At 33.6% G+C, this 20763-nt stretch overlaps 3 protein-coding genes across 3 annotated transcripts; 2 read left to right on the forward strand and 1 right to left on the reverse strand.

Moving 5' to 3' along the window:
* LOC105155993 (cytosolic sulfotransferase 15-like) lies at nt 3774–5052 on the forward strand. Its single transcript, XM_011072004.2, has one exon. The coding sequence runs from the start codon at nt 3885–3887 to the stop codon at nt 4869–4871; it is 987 nt and encodes a 328-aa protein (XP_011070306.1). The 5' UTR covers nt 3774–3884; the 3' UTR covers nt 4872–5052.
* LOC105156001 (cytosolic sulfotransferase 14-like) lies at nt 9153–10365 on the reverse strand. The gene has a single exon (XM_011072016.2). The coding sequence runs from the start codon at nt 10245–10247 to the stop codon at nt 9372–9374; it is 876 nt and encodes a 291-aa protein (XP_011070318.1). The 5' UTR covers nt 10248–10365; the 3' UTR covers nt 9153–9371.
* LOC105164651 (cytosolic sulfotransferase 15-like) lies at nt 14064–15399 on the forward strand. Its single transcript, XM_011083391.2, has one exon. The coding sequence runs from the start codon at nt 14210–14212 to the stop codon at nt 15167–15169; it is 960 nt and encodes a 319-aa protein (XP_011081693.1). The 5' UTR covers nt 14064–14209; the 3' UTR covers nt 15170–15399.

Below are 20763 nucleotides of genomic sequence, written 5' to 3' on the forward strand. Positions count from 1 at the left end.
TGAACTAACTTGAGCATTAGAGAATCATCGATGAAATTCCTTGTGACTTGGCCTTAATGTGTGTTGCTTTTGCAGGATATGCTTCACCTCTGAAAACATGCCTGAAGCATTGAGAGTAGTAGATATTTTAAACACTCACTACATATATTCAAGATTCTTGCTGTATCTTTTGGATACAACACTATTAATATTAATTTTGAAATTGAGTACTAAGTAGAGATTGGGGAGGAAATTTCATTTTCGGATTTGCTATTGATGAGGGTTTTATTATTAAAATACGAAAAAGTCCGTTATTAAGGACAAAAGAGACATTTTTGCAAGGTCCACGCATGGGATCGCCGGTCGGGTCGTTTGAACCCGCCCCGCAGTTTGACCCAGATCCTTAAGGCTCCCGGACCCTGAGGATGAATAAACACCGTGTGGTTGAAGCAAAGGAAGCTCAAATTAGGACACGTGGATTGATTTACAGTGTTAAATTAGGCCTTATAAATACTTCAAATTTTGACTCAATCGAGGTAACTGACATTTATTATTTTGATCCCTTAACTTCAAATCGCATATTTCTATCTCGACCATCTACTAACTTGGGCATCGGAGGGTCTTCGTTGGGGACGAACCCTACTAGTCTGACGTACCTGTTTAACTCGACTAGGTCAAGCTCGTTGGTCAAGGTCACACATTCGAGTCGGATCAGCTACTTAGGTCAGCTTAACTAGAAACAACAAGGCAAGTTCTGAGCCTTCAACCTCTGCACACTAGGAGCTTGGCGAGTCTTCTTCGCCTGCCAGAGGAGTTGTTTTTCTTCATTTGAACCACAAATACTCCATCTGTATTTATACAAACGACTAATAATTTAAGATAATTTTTTCCGGAAGTTGATACCATTACAAATTTTATATATTCCCATTTTGGAATTCGTCTTCTAATTTTTTAGGGTAAATTGTATTGACATCTTTGAGATTAAGTCAAAATACACAAATATATATATATATATATATGTATATATATATATATTTGCAGATTGTAGCTATATCTCTTGTGGTTATAATTATAATTGCAACCACATCTCCTATTCAAATGCAAAGTTCATATAAAGACCTTTTGACAAACATTACACTAACACCCCTCAAAAGGTGTAGTTATAATTTTACAAAAGACATGGAATATTTGTATAATTTGACCTAATATCAATGGTGTCAATATATAATAGATCATTTTATTTTATTCATGGGCCAGGGCTGCTGGATCATTTTATTTATAAAAATAATGCATGACCTATCAATTTTATTTTATTTTTCTAAATTGACTATTTTAGTAATGTTTTTTTTTTGTACTTTTGAACTAAAAATCATTATCTTTATTGTTCTAATTCTAAATTTTTAGTACTTTAATTTATTAATACTCTTTTTTTTTTATTTTTTTCAAAGTTTATTTTAGTTTTTTTTATTTATTATCATCTAAGTTTACTACTGTAAGCTTGTTCATCAATTTATTATTTAAGTTCATTATGTAGTCTTAATTATTGTTTTTTCTAATTATAATTTTGTGTGATTTAATTTATCATTGATTTTATTTCACATATAATTATAAGTTTAAGTAATTATTCAAAAGAAGACCTCAATTTAATAATATATAAAAATAAAATAGGCACATTCAAGCCTAGCCTAGTCCTTGTCCTTAACTGGTCCGGTTCATGAGTTGGATTGGAGTTTATAAATGGTCTCAATTGGGACCCATTTAAAAATTCATGACCAATCTAAAATCGATCATGAATAGTAACGAGCTAGTCTAGGATCAAACTTTTCGAAATTAGTCGGGATAATTACAGTTTTGATCCTCATATATTATCACTATTTTTTTTCAATTCCTAAATATTTTAAGTTCTATTTTAGTCCTTCAACTTTTAAAATATTAACAATTTCGATCCGTAAGCCTAGTTAATGACCATTTTGCCCTTTTAAATAAAATATATAGTCCAACTATCATTTTTCTATGCTCATGATCAGCCAATATGCTTCCAAAAATAAAATTAAGCCTCAATAAATTCATATTTTTCTTTGACCATCTTGTTCCTGGGTTTTTCAAGTCCTCAGTATTCCCGGATAGTGTGGTTGGAGAAAGTCCGTGAATCGAGGACTTGGAATACCTCGAGAACAAGGTGGTCAAAGAAAAGTATCACTAGAAGAATTATAACATTTAACTGCGGTTAATTGTCATGGTTAATAACAAATAGCCATAGCAAATATCTAGTGACCACGGCCACATAACGATTGTTGGTCGTAATTTTTGCGAAGATGACTCAAATATTTGCATGGCTAAAAACACAACAAATGTTTTGACCATGGCTTTTACTCATGACAAATAATTTTTTCGTGGTGGAAAAACTATTTTTTTTCATCATCTTTGTTTAACCATAGTTAATAGTAGTCAATTACCATGATTTTTAGCCATAGTCATTAATATTATAGACAATATTAATTTTTTTTTAATGTATAAATTTATGGAGGCTTAATTTTATTTTCGAAAATATGTTGAGCCTAATCATGAGCATAAGAAAAAAATAATTGCGCTATATGTTTTCTTTAAAAGGACAAAATGGTAATTAATTAGACTAATCAAAATTATTAATATTTTAAAAATAAAAGAACTAAAATAGAACTTTCATATATTTGTGTACTGAAAACAAAATAATAGCAATATTTGAGTACCAAAACTATAATTATCCCAAATTGATTTTTTGTTAGGCCACATCCCTGGCGTGGCATTCCCCCTTGGCTAACCATGACTCATCACAATTATGTTATTATATTTAAAAAAAAATATTATTTTTTAACTTTTTTTTTATAATAAATAAATGATTAAAACTGTTCCCGTGGTCTTGTTATGTCTAAGAATTAGAAGACAGATCCAACATAGAGATTGGGGATTGCAGATGAGATTAAATATATTATATATAATAAGATATCTTAAAATTTAATCAACAATTATGATATTTTAAAATTCGATCACCTCATACAAAATTTAAATATATACAAGATTGTGTCCATTAGATCATATCAAACGGTATGATTTAAATATATACAAACTATATGATTTGTTTTATTTTTTATGAAAATAAAAATATTAGAAAATTTTTATTTTAATATATACAATAAAATAGCTCTAAAATTATAATTATTTTATTTTAGATAATTTCTAGGATTTTTTTTTACTATTTTCAAATTAAATTATTATTTGATCTAAAACTATATTAATATTTGAGCACAAACTATAAAAAGTAAAAATTATTATTTTAAAGAAACCATTGGATAATTTTTTTAAATAAATAAATTAATTTTTAAATTAAAATTATTTATATTCAACATCAATTGTCTATTAATTCTTTTTAAATTGAACTTTTATTTTATTTAAAAATATTTTAATAAATTGGTTGTAATTATAATGTTTAAATTTATCATATTTTTGTTATTAATAATTCTAATTACTAAATTATTTAAATTATAAATAAAAAAAAATCGTGGATGCCAACCACAAGGTAGCATCCACAAATTGACTATTATTTAAAAAAAAAAAAGTTGCCTTGAGATCCACGACTTGGGGCTTAAATTGAAAAAAAAAAAATATTTTAGTGGCTAATCACGACTCTCATAACCATGTTAACATATTTAAAAAAATATTATTTTTTAATTTTTTCGTTTTTCGATAATAAATAAATAATTAAACCAAATCTTCCCGTTATGACTAAGAATTAGAAGACGGATCCCAACTTAGAGAACATTATAAATATATAATCATTAACCCTTTCGACAAATACATCTATAATTCTATGCTCTAGACAGAAATCAGAAGTTTCTTGCTAGTACAGACGAGTATTGGTCATCCAAATGGAGAAAGAAGAATGTTCTTCCGCTGAAGTTGATAACAGCGCAAAGGATGAATTCCAGGAGTTGCTGCAAACACTCGAACGACAGACCAATTGGGACGGGCAACGTCTTGTCAAGTACGAGGGCTTTTGGTTGCTGGAACTGTTTTTCCGACCGATACTCTCTGCTCAAAAGTACTTCAAAGCAAAAGGCACAGATGTAATACTGTCGACCATGCCCAAATCAGGAACCACCTGGTTGAAGGCGCTCACGTTTTCCATAGCCAACCGCAACGCTATCCCTATTGATCAAAGTCCTCTACTTACTTCTAATCCTCACAAGGTTGTGCCGTTCTTGGAATTCGATCTTTACTGGGGGCAAGAAGATCTTGATCCTGAACGAATTCTCGACCCAAGAATTTTGTCAACTCACATGCCACTGGAAATCCTTCCTGACTCCATTCGTGAAGCTGGCTGTAGAATTATCTATCTATGTAGAAACCCTCTGGACGTATTCATCTCAAACCGCCTTTTCTTGCTCGAGAACAGGTTTTCAGAAGATGCAGTCCTGCTTGAACTGGATGAGGCTTTCGACAGGCTTTGCCAGGGAATTCATGACTGCGGGCCCTTCTGGGACCATATGCTTGGATACTGGAATGCCCACTTGAAGAACCCTGAGAGAGTGTTGTTTATAAAGTATGAGGATCTAAAAGAGGATATCTTGTCCAATATAAAGAAGATTGCCGAATTTATCGGGTCCCCTTTTTCGCCGGAGGAAGAAAAACAAGGTGTGGTAGAACAAATCTCCAGGCTATGTAGCTTTGAAAATCTTAAAAATTTGGAGGTGAACAAGAGCGGAAATATTCTTGGATTAGTGAAGAACAGTTCATTTTTTAGGAAGGGAGAAGTTGGAGATTGGGTGAATTATCTGAGTCCTGAAATGGTCGAACGCGTCAAGAACATCATGGAGAGCAAGTTTCAGGGCTCTGGTTTAATCATCAAAATCTGAATCAGAAAATGTCAGCTGCTGAAGAATATGATCTCCACCCTCGAGATTAATGCATTAATATTAGTTTTCGATTACCAGTTTCTGTTCTTACTGAAATATTTTAATTTGTGTGGATTTCATTGTCTTTCCATATGCCACCTTAAAACAAAAAATACAAGCAATCTTCTCTCCTGTGATTTTTTTCAATGACTAAATTATTTCTTACAAAAAAATAATAATTTATCTTTATGTATTTTTTAAAAATATAAAAATTTATCTATTTGTATTTTTCAAAATTAAGTAATTTACCTCTTTACATAAATAAGTAAATTACTTTATTTTTCAAAAAATATAGAGAGAAATTTTTATTTTTTTATAGAGATATAATTACTTATTTTCAATATCATAGGGAAATAAATTGTATCTAACCCACATAAAAATGAGGTATGCAGAGTTTTCAATTGGTATTTTATTTCATGTAATATTCTTATGTTACTTTTGTTGGAAAATTAAAATTAATGACATAACGTATGCAATAATTATAATTGATGGATGAAAGAATTTTGATGGAGAAAATATCATAAATATGCTTAGTCTAAATACATATAATTCAATAAGAGTTTTGAATAAATAAACAGGAAATTTGATGAACAAAGCTTGAAAAATCGAAGAAGTTTAATACAAATAAAATATATAAACTAATTTAAGCAAAATATTCAAAACTACATCGCTATACCTAAGGAAAAGGGGCAAGAAAATCAAGATTTTAGTTGACTTTTTCTAATTAAAATTGAAATAGAAAAATATGAATATGAAATTATTAATTGTGTATAATTTTATTTTATGCTTACGCGGATTTGATTACTTTTGATGGACCAAAGAATTAATAGACATAAATAATTTACCCATAAATCTTATAAATCTCAATACATATTCTCACAAATCTTGAATTTTTGCACGCCGTCAAACATAATAAATATAAATACATTATTATATAAAGCATATTATAATATTTGTCCTATAATATAAACTGATTTCTCTTAGAAAAATGTATGTAGTTCGTAATAAATTGTCCCTTTTGTAATCATGTTTCTAAAAAAAAAAATAGCATCACTTTTTTTATTTCTTTCATAAATAATAAATTTAACAACATTTGAAATTAATAAAAAATAAAGATACTTACGTTTATAAATTATATGCTAAGAATACATACATACACTAGGAAATTTGAAACACTGCAAGTGAGGATATAATAGCAATATATACATAATACAAAAAATTGATAATGGTACGACTGATACAGGGCCTCGATCATATTCGATGGGTCCCCCTACGATTATTTTGTCTGGACTGAATGATCGATTTTATGATATAGTGCATGCTACTAAGCATCCATTGTGGAATGATTGCACCTAAAAATACATTTAAGCCTAAAATAAATTATAGATAAAAAAAACTAACGATTTATGAATACATCACAAAAAAAATATTATTTCACCAACAGAAAAATGTGTGCTCCAATCTAGAAGAGATGATTATAGAGTTGGAGATAAGAGTTTGAGTCCTACTCATGGGTCCTCGCAATTAGGCACTCCAGAAAAGAAGAGAATGGGATATAGTTGGAAAGTGGGTTACCATTGAGGAAAAGCGTGAAAGCACTGAATGGACATACCATCAACCGTTTTCTTCTCATATGTATTTTGGTGTCCGTGAGAAAATGTAAACATGCACCAGATGTTTGTGAGAGCCATGTGATGGAGAAAATCGTAATTTTGTTTGAAAAAGATTGATTTGCTTTTGAAAGGGCATAAAATTACAACTTTATTTGGAAGATTCGTGCATTCTTGAGCTGGTCGGGCCACAACTTGGGTCAGGTTTAGAAACTCGACCCTGGTAACCCGAGACACGTGGAAGACGCCTATTGGACCAACAAGACCCTCATTCTTACACTATAAATATCTCCTAATCAGTTCATTAATGGTATGCTCTTTCTACCACTCTTTACTTTTTGGTCTCTTCAGCTTGCCAGCGACTTGCTTTCTCGACCTCGAAATCAAACACTGACTTAAGCATTGGAGAGTTTTAGTTGAGGGCCACCCCGTCAAGTCTAACAATCTGCTTCTCTTTTCTCAGGGCTCAATCACTAATTTGGAAGAGGTAGCAACCTCGAACCGCTTGATGGACCAATTCACTCGACCAAGAAGATCGCGTAGATTTCGACTCGAATCACTATAATTCCAAAAGAGGATTGCTCTCCGTCAATTTCTCTATTCAACAATGGCTGCCACACTCCATACAAACTGTCTAATTATCAATGTGGCAAGCCACGTGGCCCAATCCCCCAAAAAATAAAACGATTAGCAACTATTACCTAAAATAGCTATACAGATATATGTACAAGAGCGCGACTTTATAAGTGAAGCACGTTTCTTCTATCTAGCATCTCTAAGCTCTGGTTTTGTCTCACAATTAAAATTGATTAATTAAATTTATTTTAAATTAAACATGAACAAAAAATTACATTCAATAAGCTTTCAACCTCGACTTCAGCTTGTTTCAATTAGTGTAAAAATAATAAAATGTAATTAAAAATATTAAATTATTCGAGCTCGACTCATGTGTTACCCGATTAAAGCTTGTTTGAACTCGATTATTAGTAAGCAAACTAAATTCAAACGTAATTTTGAAACTTGATAATAATTCCCAAAAAAAAAAAAAAACAATAATACGTTGAACTCGATTCCAACAATTTACAACCCTGAGTTTGTGTAAGAAAGTCTTCTTTTAATTTAATTTTGAATACGTTAAACGATGTATTTAGCATGAGTTGGAGCCATATAATTAGTTATAAATTTGTATTGGATATATTAGATATTATGTATCACAATATTTTATATTAATAATACATGACGTATAAATTTTATTTTTTTCTCCTACACTAATTATTCTAGTAGCTTTTTTATACTTTTAAAACTCTAAAAATAATTATCATTATTGCTCTACTTCTAAATCTTTAGTACTTTAATTCATTAATTTTTTATTTATTTTTTTCAAAGTTTATTATAAATCCTTTATGAATTTATTATCATCTAAATTCATTATATAATCTTAACTATTATTTTTTCTAGTTATATTTTTTTTGTGTGATTAATTTATTATTTATTTTATTTCATAATACTACCATAAATTTAAGTAATTGTTCAAAAGAAAACCTCTATTTCACAAAAAAATAAAAATAAAATAGGCACATTCAGGCCTCAATCGAGCCGATTCACGAACTGGACCTGAGTTCATAGGTTCATTTAAAGGCTTAGAACTATTCCAAGATCGATCAGAAATAACAATGGACTGATCCTAGACCAAATTTTATCGACTGATTCTTGTCGATCTTAGATCGACCCGATAATTTGTCACCCCTGAAAAAGAATTGAATTACTTGGAAAAGTGGCTGTGGGGCTATTACTTAAAGAAAAGCAGGAAAATACCTTTTTCTTGGTTCTTTAATAATGCACAGCAAAGCTGGTTGCCTCTCAATTTCATTGATTTTGACGTCGCACGTTAATTGATGAATAGAAAGTAGAAATTGTTTTCCAACAAGTATTGGAATGGTATAGTATTTAAAATCTAAAATTAAATTTTACCGCATACGTTTTATCTAACAAGAAAATATCATGGGCAGAAGCATGTGTTTAAAGGTAAATGCCCTCGAACTTGCTATCCATGAGCTCTTTTATGCGTTCAGTCATGGCAGGAGTCAGATAATTGATCCAATCCTTCCTGAAAAAGGAACTATTCTTCAGAATGCTAATAATATCGCAGCCAAATTGCTGAGACTTTCAGAGCTGCATAGTCCTGAGATTTGATCTATCAGGCCTTGTTCTTCTTCCTCCTGTTGGAGTACATGCTGCAGCCAAAAATGGTGATGATGATGCTGAAGTTGTAGCTCTTCTTCTGGATGCCGGATGACTTTTTCTCAGGCATTTTAGTTGGGTGGTTAGAGGGAGCAATTGTGATTATGCGGCAGCTTATGTGTATTTAAAGCAGGACAGGTCTTCATCTTCTTCATTAGAAACATGACAGAATCCGGATTTTTTACTCATGGCTCTCTGCAAATTTTGTTTTGCTTTCTTCTCCATTTTTCCTCATGGTATCGGAGCCTTCTTCTGAAGGTCTCTGCATACCGTGCACACTCACAAACGATTGACGATCATTGATGTTTATTGTATTGAGCCATATGGAAAAATAAATATCCAAAACACGTACTCGTCGATTTAATAAAAGAAACAGGAACAAACAAAACAAGAACAGTATAACTTTAATATTGCAAGGAAAGTACCTTAAACATGTTACATAAAATCAATACTCGTGATGGTACAAAAGCTTTCAACAGGCAACGACCATCCTCATCTTCTCACCAACTGTGGTTTTATTAATAGATGCCAACAGAAACAGAAAAAAAGGTCATCAAATGACATAACAAACACAAATAACTGAGCAGTTGCTTAATTACTCTTGTTTGTTTTAAGTCCTGAACATTAAACCGGAGCCCTCGAACTTGCTATCCATGAGCTTTTTCATGCATTCAGCCATAGCAGGAGTCAGATAATGGGTCCAGTCTCCAACTTGTCCCTTCCTGTAAAAGGATGCATTTTTCAGAATACCATTAATATCGCCTGTCCTGTTGACAGCCAAATTTCTGAGACTTTCAAAGCTGCATAGCCCTGAGATTTGATCTATCAGGCCTTGTTCTTCTTCCTCTAGTGAGAAAGGGAACCCCATAAATTCAGCAATCTTCTTTATCTGAAACGTGATATCCTCTTTCAGATCCTCGTACTTGAGAAACAACACTTTCCCTGGATTCTCCAAATGTGCGTTCCAATATCCAAGGATATGATCCCAAAATGGCCCAAAAGAGGAAATTCCCTGGCAATACATTTCGAAAGCCTCATTTATGGCAGCTAGGTCTGCATCTTTTCCAAACTTGTTTTCAACGGAGAAAAGAAAGTGTGAAACGAACTGATCCAATGGGTTTCTGCAGATGTAGATAATTCTACAGTCACTTTCACGAATGGAATCGGGAAGCAATTTGAAATGCATGTTTGTTGAGAAAATTCTTGGGTTGGGGAATGGGATGGTTTCCAGATCAGGAATTTCTTGCCCCCAATAGACATTCAATTCTAGGAAAGGCACAAGCATGTGAGGACTGGAAGTGAGTAGAGGAGTTTGGTCAATGGGGAAAACACTGCGGTTGGCAATGGAAAACGTGAGGGCTTTCAACCAGGTGGTTACTGATTTAGGCATGGTTGACAATATTATATCTGTGTCTTTTGCTTTGAAGTGCTTTCGAGCAGCTAATATAGGTCGAAACATCCATAACAGCATAGAGCTGTAACCCATACGAACTCACCCGTTGTTCAACTGTTTGGAGCAACTCCTGGAACTCATCCTTGGCACTCTTATCAACTTCAGCAGAAGAGCATTCCGGGTCTTCTTTTTTCTCCATTGCGATGCAATGATATTGGATATACACTCTTGTACAATTTTGGCTGGCTACTATATATTATATGGTTGGTCTTGTAAAGCAATCTTATATTTAAGGGAGAAATGCATACACGGTTCGGACAAACTGATTGTCAAAGGTTTCCCGAGCAATAATAATTTGAGTCAGCAGGTCGGTTGTATAATAATTAATTAATATGTCAAGTTCCATTAGATCCTCATTTCATATTATTAATAACTTTATACACAAGTCTTGACACTTAAAATTGTATAATAATAAAACAAAATTATTGTCACTAGTACCATATTTTATTGTAGGGGAGAAAGATCAATTTGGTCATTTAAGTTTTTATGGATTAATCTAAGAAAAGTATTATTTTAGTTCGCTAAATATGCCTAATTTTAATTTTAGTCCGATAACTATGTTCATTTTTGTTTAGGTCCAGTAACTTACGAAATTGCTTACTTTTAGTCCACTACAAGACCTACAACAGCGACGTGCCTGCTTCATGTTGTCCCCTCACATGCCGACCTTAATACTCACATCCCTCAATCCTTACCTTCTACTTCCTCTACTCTAGACACTTCATCTACTCTAGACACTCACTTGCCTACTTTTGTTGTTCCTAACACTTCTCCCGCACCTCCTCTTCGTCGGTCTGCCAGGAATACACAATGACCAGCCTGGCTCGACGATTTCATTTGCAACAGCAGATCTATCTCATCCCTTCTCTCCATTAACCCCGCATACATGTGTTATGTGGCCTTGTTATCTATTTTGCAGGAGCCCAGGTCATACACAGAGGTTGTTCAACATCAGGAATTGAGGGATGCGATGCGATGCGAGCTGGATGCCTTGGAGAAAAATAATACTTGGTCCTTATCTCCGCTACCAGAAGCAAAATGGGCAATTGGTTGCAAATGGGTCTATAAGACCAAACTGCGAGCTGATGGCACGGTGGAAAGGTATAAAGCTCGTTTGGTGGTCAAGGGATTTACGCAGGTGAAAGGGGTCGACTACACGGACAGCTTTTCTCTGGTCGCTAAGACTGTCATAGTGCGACTGTTTCTTGCTGCAACCGCAGTTCGTGGATGGCCTCTACAACAACTCGACATCAATAATGCCTTTTTGCACGGGCACTTGGACGAAGATATTTATATGACTCCACCTGAGGGATACACTGTGGCCATCACCTGGTCTGTAAGTTGGAGGTCATTGTACGGACTTAAGCAGGCGTCTCATCAATGGAATGTGGAATTAACCTTTTGTCTCACCGCCTATGATTTCAATCAATCGGCCCATGATCACTATCTCTTCGTCAAGCATACTCCTACAGGGCCGATGGCACTGTTAGTTTATGTGAATGACATATTACTCACTAGCCATTCTCTGTCAGGAATTCAAGAGGTGAAAGACTACCTCTACGACCTGTTCACTATCAAGAATATTGGTAATGCTCGCAACTTTCTTGGTTTAGAAATTACTCGCAATATGAATGGTCAGTATGTTTCACAGACAAAGTATGTTATTAATGTCATCTGCGACATAGGTCTGACTCAGGCTAAGTCAGCTTCCACACCTCTTCCTCAGGGCTTGAAGCTGCGATCCAAAACTGATAAGCTGCTTCTTAACCCTGATTCATATTAATGCCTTATGGGACGCCTACTGTACCTGGGTTTTACTCGCCCAAACATCTCATATTCTGTTCAGCAACTCACTCAATTTCTCACACATCCCTGCGACTCTCACTGGCGTGCTACTCTTCATGTAATTCGCTACCTGAAAGGGTGTCCGTCAAAAGGACTGTTCTTCCCTTTGCATAATTCCTCGGTATTGAAGGTTTACTGCGACACGGATTGGGCCTCCTGCCCAGACTCGAGGCGCTCACTCACTATTTTTCGTATATTCCTTGGACCAACCTTGGTATCCTAGAAAACTAAGAAACAGGCTACTGTCTTCAAGTCGACTGTTGTCACAGTCTCGCTACCACTGTCTGCGAACTGTGGTGTTTCACATACATCCTTGTCGATCTTGGCCTTACCACTTCTTTGCCCATCGATCTTGGCCTTACCACTTCTTTGCCCATCGATCTTTTCTATGATAACAAGGTAGCCATACACATTTTGGCCAACCCTGTGTTTCATGAGCGAATTAAGCACATCAAACTGGATTGTCATTTAGTTCACGATGCTTATAAAGAGGGTTTCATTTCATTGACGTTTGAGCGAAGTTCGCTGCAGCTCACTGATTTGTTTACAAAGATCCTGCCTATTTCTACCTTCACCACCATGCTTTCCAAGTTGGTGTTGTTCTCGTTCAAGCCACGTCCAACTTGTGGGGGGGCCTGTTGAGAGTTCGACCTCCTCCCAGGTTGAACACCAGGTCGCACATGTGGAGGTCGTTGTCCAGACCGGTCATCATGAGGTCGCACATGAGCTCACGCATCTTGAAGTCATGTTTCCAACTGCACGTCATGAGGTCGTTGATGAGGCCGCTGCTATCACAATGCCGGTTATCTTGGATACAGGACAGATTCTCTGTAATACTTTTTTTTGTATTTTATGTGACAAAGTGTGTTAGATTACTTGGGGAGGTTACGCCCATTGTGTATTTAATTTCCTTGTACACCTTCATTTTAGATGATGAATCTCTTATAGAAAATAGAAAAAATATCCTCTCTAGAATGGTTCTGTTTTTGCATTTCTGTTGTTTTGATTACATGAAACTCAAAATTGCATCGTTTTTATTTAATCGTAATTAATACTAATTATTATTTAACACTATTTGTAGCCATAATTACTAATATTGTAGCTAATAATAAGTTTTTTATCGTGTGCTCAAAAAAATATTGAGAGGGACGCCGAGCCACTTGCTCTCAATACCTAAAAGAAAGGCAGCTGCTGAAGAATATGACCTTGGGAACACATAATTACTGCTAGCTTTTGTTACCAATTTCCGTTCTTACCATATCTATACGTATGGATTTCATTTTTGGCTGTTATTATTGTCTGTTGGTATGGATTTCACTTTCTAAAATCGACAGGGATAACAGAGGGAAAGTATATACGATCCAACGCTGCAAAATCATGATGGTGGTAGTAGCTAGATATGTTGAAGCTGTTAAGTATTCATGTTACTTTTGAAAGAATATTGAAGTTAGGGAAAAATGCAAGCAGTTCTTATTATAATATTATAAATGAGGAAATTATTTTTTTTATAAAAAAATTAATAATTTATTCTCTTGTATTTTTTAAAATACAATAATTTATATTTCTATGTTTTTTAAAATGAACAATTTATCCCCCTAGATAAGGGTAAATTGTATCATTTTAAAAATTATATGGGATAAATTATTATTATTTTTTTCATAAAGATAATTTGCTCATTTATAACATTAGAATGAGATAAATTGCATTAAACCCATTAAAATTATAACATTGTTCTTGTTCTATTTATTATCATTAACTTAAATTAGTTTAGTTAAACCTGAATCATTTATATAGCAAATTCACTGCACGAGTTAAGAGTAATGTATTGTTACAGACTTTTCACGTTCTTCAATTATTTCTTCGAGTTCCCCCGGCCCACCGTGGTCAACTTGAAGAAATGTGAGGCTCGTGTCCTCTTTCCGATTGATTGTGATTTATATAACAAGTTCACAAGTTAAAAAAACACCAAAATGCATGATTGATTGTGATTCATCCGGCACACTACCCGACACTTTATCTTGTAAGATATCAACAAGATTCCCAGTCTCCAAAAATCATAATATGAAACAAAGAAAGCACATGTAGAGACTGTAGAGTAGTCTATAAAAGAGTATTACGTACTTGATTTTTCAGGATACATTCATCATCAAATGGAGAAGAAAGAAGTTTCAAATGAGCTCCAGGAGTTGCTCCAAACACTGGAACAGCAGACGAACTGGGATGGCCGTCGGCTCGTTAAATACGATGGATTCTGGTTGCCAGAAATCGCAGTCCGACCAATATTCTCCGCTCAAAGGTACTTCAAAGCAAAAGATTCCGACATCATATTGACATCCATCCCAAAATCAGGAACCACCTGGTTGAAAGCGCTTGTGTTTTCCATAGCCAATCGCAACGTTATCTCCATTGACCAAAGCCCTTTACTCACTTCCCATCCTCACACAGTTGTGCCCTTCCTCGAGTTCAATCTTTATTTATTCCAAGAAAATCCTCATCTCCAAGACCTCCCTAGTCCAAGAATTTTCACAACCCACATGCCTTTCAAAATCCTTCCTGATTCCATCCGTGAATCCGAGTGTAAAATTATCTACATCTGCAGAAATCCTTTGGATCAGTTCGTTTCACACCGCCATTTCTTGCTCGAAAACAAGATAGAAAAAGACGCAGTGCCACTCGATATAGACGCGGCTTTCGACTTGTTTTGCCAGGGAATTCATCCATTCGGGCCCTTCTGGGACCATATTCTTGGATACTGGAACGCCGGCTTGAAGAATCCTGAGAAAGTGTTGTTTCTGAGGTACGAGGATCTGAAAGAGGATATCACGCCTCATGTCAAGAAGATTGCTGAATTCATCGGGTCCCCATTTTCACCCGAGGAAGAAAAACAAGGTGTCGTTGATCAAATCTCAAGGCTATGTAGCTTCGAAAATCTTAGGAATTTGGAGGTGAACAAGAACGGATACATCCTTAAGGTACTGAAAAACAGTTCATTCTTCAGGAAGGGAGAAGTCGGAGATTGGATCAATCATCTTACTCCTGCAATGGCTGAACGTGTTAAGGACCTCCTGGTGAGCAAGTTCGACGGCTCTGGTTTAATTTTCAAGATCTAAACAAAACTTAAGCCATTGAAGAATACGATTATGGGAGAACATTTGAAGAACTTTTCAGAGGTTAATTAGTATTAAGGTTCACTGCAAGTTTCTGTTCTTATGCAATCTGTTTGTATGGATCTCATTTTCAACTTATGAATAACATTTGAAAATGAGACTCTTGGGTGCAAAAAGATGGCGGTTGATGAATTCAATCTATTCTGTTCCATTTTCCTTATCATTTCTTTGTTTTCATTTCAAGAAAAAGAATAATGAATGAAAAGGCGAGTTTGTAAAAATCTTAAAAATAAGTTGAATTTTTTCTTTTTTTTAAAAAGTTTATAAATTTCTAACATTTTTTAGTTTTGAAAACACATTCATAGCTACTGTTTTAGTCTATTGGCTACAATTTTATAAGAGGTTGAGGACTCGAAAGATCATATAAAATAGTGTGAATTATATCAGTACTTTCTGAAATTAGATTTAATTATATAAATACACTTACTAAGGGGTGTTAATGTACTAGGCTTGTCAATTGGTAGGGTTTTACCTCATATTTAAAAAATCACTTTCGTCCCAATACACCTACCCTGCTCAATGGGTAGAAGATCCTACCCTAACCTACATTCATGAAATTAAATTAGTGGGTATCAGAAGGGTCTAATACCCAAAAAATATCCATGGGTATGGGTAATGACTAATACCTAAAATATCAATGTGTTATAATGATATCTAATGTCCAAAAATATTCATTTGTCCATTAATTTAAAATTATGGAATTATAGTAATCTTTTAGTAAATCAGCCAACTAAATTTATTTACTACTTAAAAAATTAAATAGTATATAATCATTTATTTACATATTTTATTTATATTGTTATGTATGGAAATGTTGACCAAATATGCTAGAGTTTTTGTATTGATTTCGTAATTACTCAAAATTAATCTTAGAATCAAATAAGCAAAATTTAACTTGACAGTTTAGAAAGTAAAAAAATAAAGGCAAAAATTAATTTAGTTAAATATGAATAAATAAAATTTGTCGGAACTCAAATAATTAAAGTTCATCAAATCAAAATTGAATGCAAACACAAATTCAAATGATACTTAAGAGATTTGAAATTTTTACCAACTCATATGTCTTCATTCTTCTTTTTAACTCGCCTCGATTTATGGGTCCATCATTTCAATAAATTTAAGATTTTAATTTAAAATTTTATTAATATTCATCCGTCATTTAGACAATATCAAGTATATTATTTAAATTTCAATGATGATAAATTTAAGTACGTAGTCCTATTTTATCAATCGACGGATTATAAAAAACCACTAATAATTTGAGTCGAATGTAAATTTAAAAATTTGAGACTTTTATTTTTTTAAAACATATTGTAAAAGAAAAAAAATGGGTTTGAGATTGGTAAGACTCAAACTCTATCCAATTATTTTGGTATAATTTGGGTAAGACCCTATGTGTATTTTAGAGAGTAGGGTATGCATAAGGTATGAAAAAAATGTCATTGGTATATGGTTGGGTATGGGTTCGAGTAAAGCGGTACCCATCCATTAACAGGTTTAGGTGGTATTTATAAAATTTTGAGGATATAGGTGTAATTACAATTATAATTTTAAAAGGTATACTTATAATTTTATTAAAAATAAAATATATAATTAAATTTGATATTATTGGATGTCAACATAATTTACCCTATAAAGTATTGATGATAGTCTCATAATTTTAGTAACTATTATTATTGGGGTTAATTATTTAATTATTATTAAAAATTATATAAATATAATTTATTTTAAATATATAATAAAATATATTGAGTTGCAGATCACATCCGCGACTCGACTTAAAAAATAATTTTTTAAAATTGATATGACGTGGATTTGATCAAAGATAGGAAACTTTTTTATTTTTTTTGTTTAATTTTTTTTATAAATTAATATTCAATTAATTTTTAACAACATATTAAAATTCAAAAAATCATAATGTTAAAATTGCATTAATTTTAAAAATACAATGAACTATACAAATGTAATAGTGTATATTTTTTTATATAATTCTAAAAAAATATAATAAACTATACAATTATTGTTGACAACCCCACACCGGCACATTTGATTGTGTAGAAGAATCTCTTTGTTGGGTTTGTTGCCTTTCACGCATTTGCGGCCAAATACGTGATGTTTGGTTTTGACCAAGGCATATAGAGATACAAATAGTAGTATCGTGTGCCAACTCAAATTCTGGGACATCCCAATAATATTCGGAATACACAGGTTCAAATGACTTAAAATATGTATTCGTATAAGCCATTAAATCATAATAATCTTTCACCATTGATGCAGCATTAATCACGTATGCAACGCATACCTTTTGAGCGTGACTGCAAAGGATACTAAATTGAGTCCACTTGTTGCATAGACATTCTTGATTCGTAATTTTGACAATATGAGTATTGAGTCCATGTCCATTCTGACGTCTTGTAACAACCAAGGCGGATTGTTGAAACTGATGGCATTTGATGACGGTATGCTCAACAAAATTTTGTTGCCAACATGTGAAAATCTTGTACGCAAAATCCGTCCACAGTTGGTTGTTGGTCAACATTACACTACTCTTTGCAAATCTCTCATGAAAAGAATAGATAGTACGTTAAAGCGTCATCTCAGGTATTGCTGTCAACGGTAGGCGGTGAGTCCCTTTGAATACTCTTGATGCATTCTGACATGTTGGTCGTCAAAATACCACATCGCCATCCACCATCGTGAGAAACTGTCCATTTTTCCATGTTAATCTAGTCTAAGAATTCAAATGTGGCTAGCTTTTGGCTCTTTATCTCTTTCATAATTCGATTGAATTTTCTGATTTAATATTTAGAGCCAGCTCTCCAACAAAGATCCTTCAACATGATATTTTTTAAACAACTGTTGAAATTAGAACACACATAACCCAAGCAATATTGTTGTACGCCGTGAGGTGGCACAAAATCCAAACTTTCACATACTGCTTTAATGATACAGGGGTGATGGTCAGAAATAAGGAACATCCCACGTTGCCACCGTATAACATGTCTGCTCAATTATCTACGAAACTACTTCCAAGATGAATGTGATTCTTCATTGACAATTGAAAAGCAAGAGGGAATACCTGTTGATTTTCATCCATGCCAGCAACAATCAACATTTTGTGTTTGTACTTTGTGTATAAATGGGTCACATCTACAGTGGTAAATTTGTGACAGTATTAGAACCCTTCGATACACGATTTGAACGCCCAGAAGACGTCTCCCAGCACATATGCGCCGGTTGATGGTTGGAAGGCTTTGTGTTTTCATTCAATAATAGTTCCTGGATTAAATTCTTTAAGAGCTCCCATATATTTAGGTAGCTTTTGAACTGAGCTCTCCCATGTGCCCTAAACAATTTCACGTGTTATTTTCAAACTGTACCATGCCTTTTGGTATGGAATATTCTACCATGTATGATCTTTCACAGTTTAGATGACGTGCTTTATTTAATATGCGGGGTTGCATTTCACCTGTCCTAAAAGCAAAGAAGCAACATAAACCTAATCTAGATTATCATGTTCAAGGGACATATCATTCAATATACACGTATGGTCCCCTCCCATATTTAGTTATTATCCATCTTCCAATTTTTTATTTTAAAATCCCTCACAACTTCCATCTACACCAGATATTTGAAAAAAATAAATATCAATCATTCGACTAATGATGTATGCTTATCGTTAAGAAATATACAAACATATACATGTATACTTGGATTGTGCTGCTTACGGACTACTTTCCACTCGACATTCGAACTGTCAGTTACAAAATACTTGCGACGTGTATGTCATATCGAGTGATCTTTCACCGCCTCTATTAAGGCTTCTTTGTTTTTGAAAATCATTCCACATCCAATCTGCCTTCATTCTTATCATAAAATTTTGCAACATTATAATTGGTACATCAATGGAATCCACGGGTACCTCCAAAATATTTTTTCAAAAAATGGTATAGAGCGGTAAAATATTTGCTGAGTAGTTCTGTGTAGCATAACTAGTAGCATAACTGACGTACCTTGTGTGGAAATAAATCCTCTCAAATTGGTCCTTCGTCAATTCGGGATGAGACAGAATATTCCAGAAGCGACGGATATTCGGGACATGAGCCCACATCAGATCTCCCAAAAAAATCATATGGGCACAAATCAAAACCTGCAACACATACAATACATCAGTAGATGACAAAGATGATATGACACGGTTGTACAAAGGCCACCTATTTCCGATAAAAGAGAAACAAAACGAGGGTATTGAGAATGGTACTACAATATAGCATGAAATTTCGTGTCGTCGTCTAGTGATAGACGTATGGAAAGCGGGTACCAACTTGGAGACGTGCAAGTTGTGCTATGTTATATAATATCGCATACTTTATTTTAAATATTTTTTTTACAACACAACATTCATTATTTTTTTACATTCTTCAGGCAGAAGAGGTGAATGCCCTTGAAGCTTGGTGTAAATGGAGACCACTAAATATTGAAGGGTATAGTCAGTTGGTGGACATATTCGAATACAAGTTACATATTATCAAGGAAATTATATCCCATCAGTCACAACAAATTGCTTTGTCATCCAATGTTGTTCCCACCACATCCCACAGACAAAGAAGAAGTTCTAGCCGAATGTCTATTGGTTCAGTTGAACGTCATGATGTTAGGGTGAATATAGCTGGTCCTGTTATAGTATATACACCTCAAGATTATTACGTGCCACAACCGCCTCAAAATTACTACATGCCTCAACCGCCACAAGATGATTGATTTCAATCAGCTCTATATATGACAACCCAAACATAAGATTATTCTTCACAAATATATCTTGACCTTGGCCTTGGCATTAATCAACCATATACACCAAGATACAACATTTCACTAATTCCATTTCTATCATTAGTGCATATCGTGATAATGTGGAGTCTAGTTCTGCAACAACATCAAGTCGATTGGACATTAATCCCAATGGTGATGATAATGAGGCACAAAATAAGCTAATACAAAATGTGGGCGAGGAAATAAGAAGATCTCGTCGTCAACGCCACAGACGCAACTGTGAAACAGATAGACATTTTTTATATTTACATTGGTAACTCTGTTATGTCCTTCTCTTTCCTTTGTCACTTTTGAGTCTATTTTGATTTTTTTTCAATCAAAACTTGTTATAACAACTTTTACATTCAAAAAAAAAAATTCCAAAATTTGTGCAATAACATTCTTTTAAAATACTCGATACAAACATACTTAAGAGCATGAGATTGTGTATTATGAGGGGGTAAGGGTGTAGTGTAGCATATGCACCATTACTTTAGGTTGTCAAAATGGTAAGATGCATAAATTGGAAGCCACTAAATAATTAGGGACCAATATATAAAAATAAAATAAATGTATATGATGTTAAACAAAATTACAAAATTAAGGGGGGTCAATATATATATATATATAATAAGATATATGTATAATTTTAAAAATAAATACAAAAATTGAGGAGCCAATACAAACAAAAATTAAAAATTCTGTATAATCCTTAAAAAGAATTACAA

The sequence above is a fragment of the Sesamum indicum genome, linkage group LG1 (genome assembly GCF_000512975.1).
Source record: "Sesamum indicum cultivar Zhongzhi No. 13 linkage group LG1, S_indicum_v1.0, whole genome shotgun sequence".
NCBI lineage: Eukaryota > Viridiplantae > Streptophyta > Magnoliopsida > Lamiales > Pedaliaceae > Sesamum > Sesamum indicum.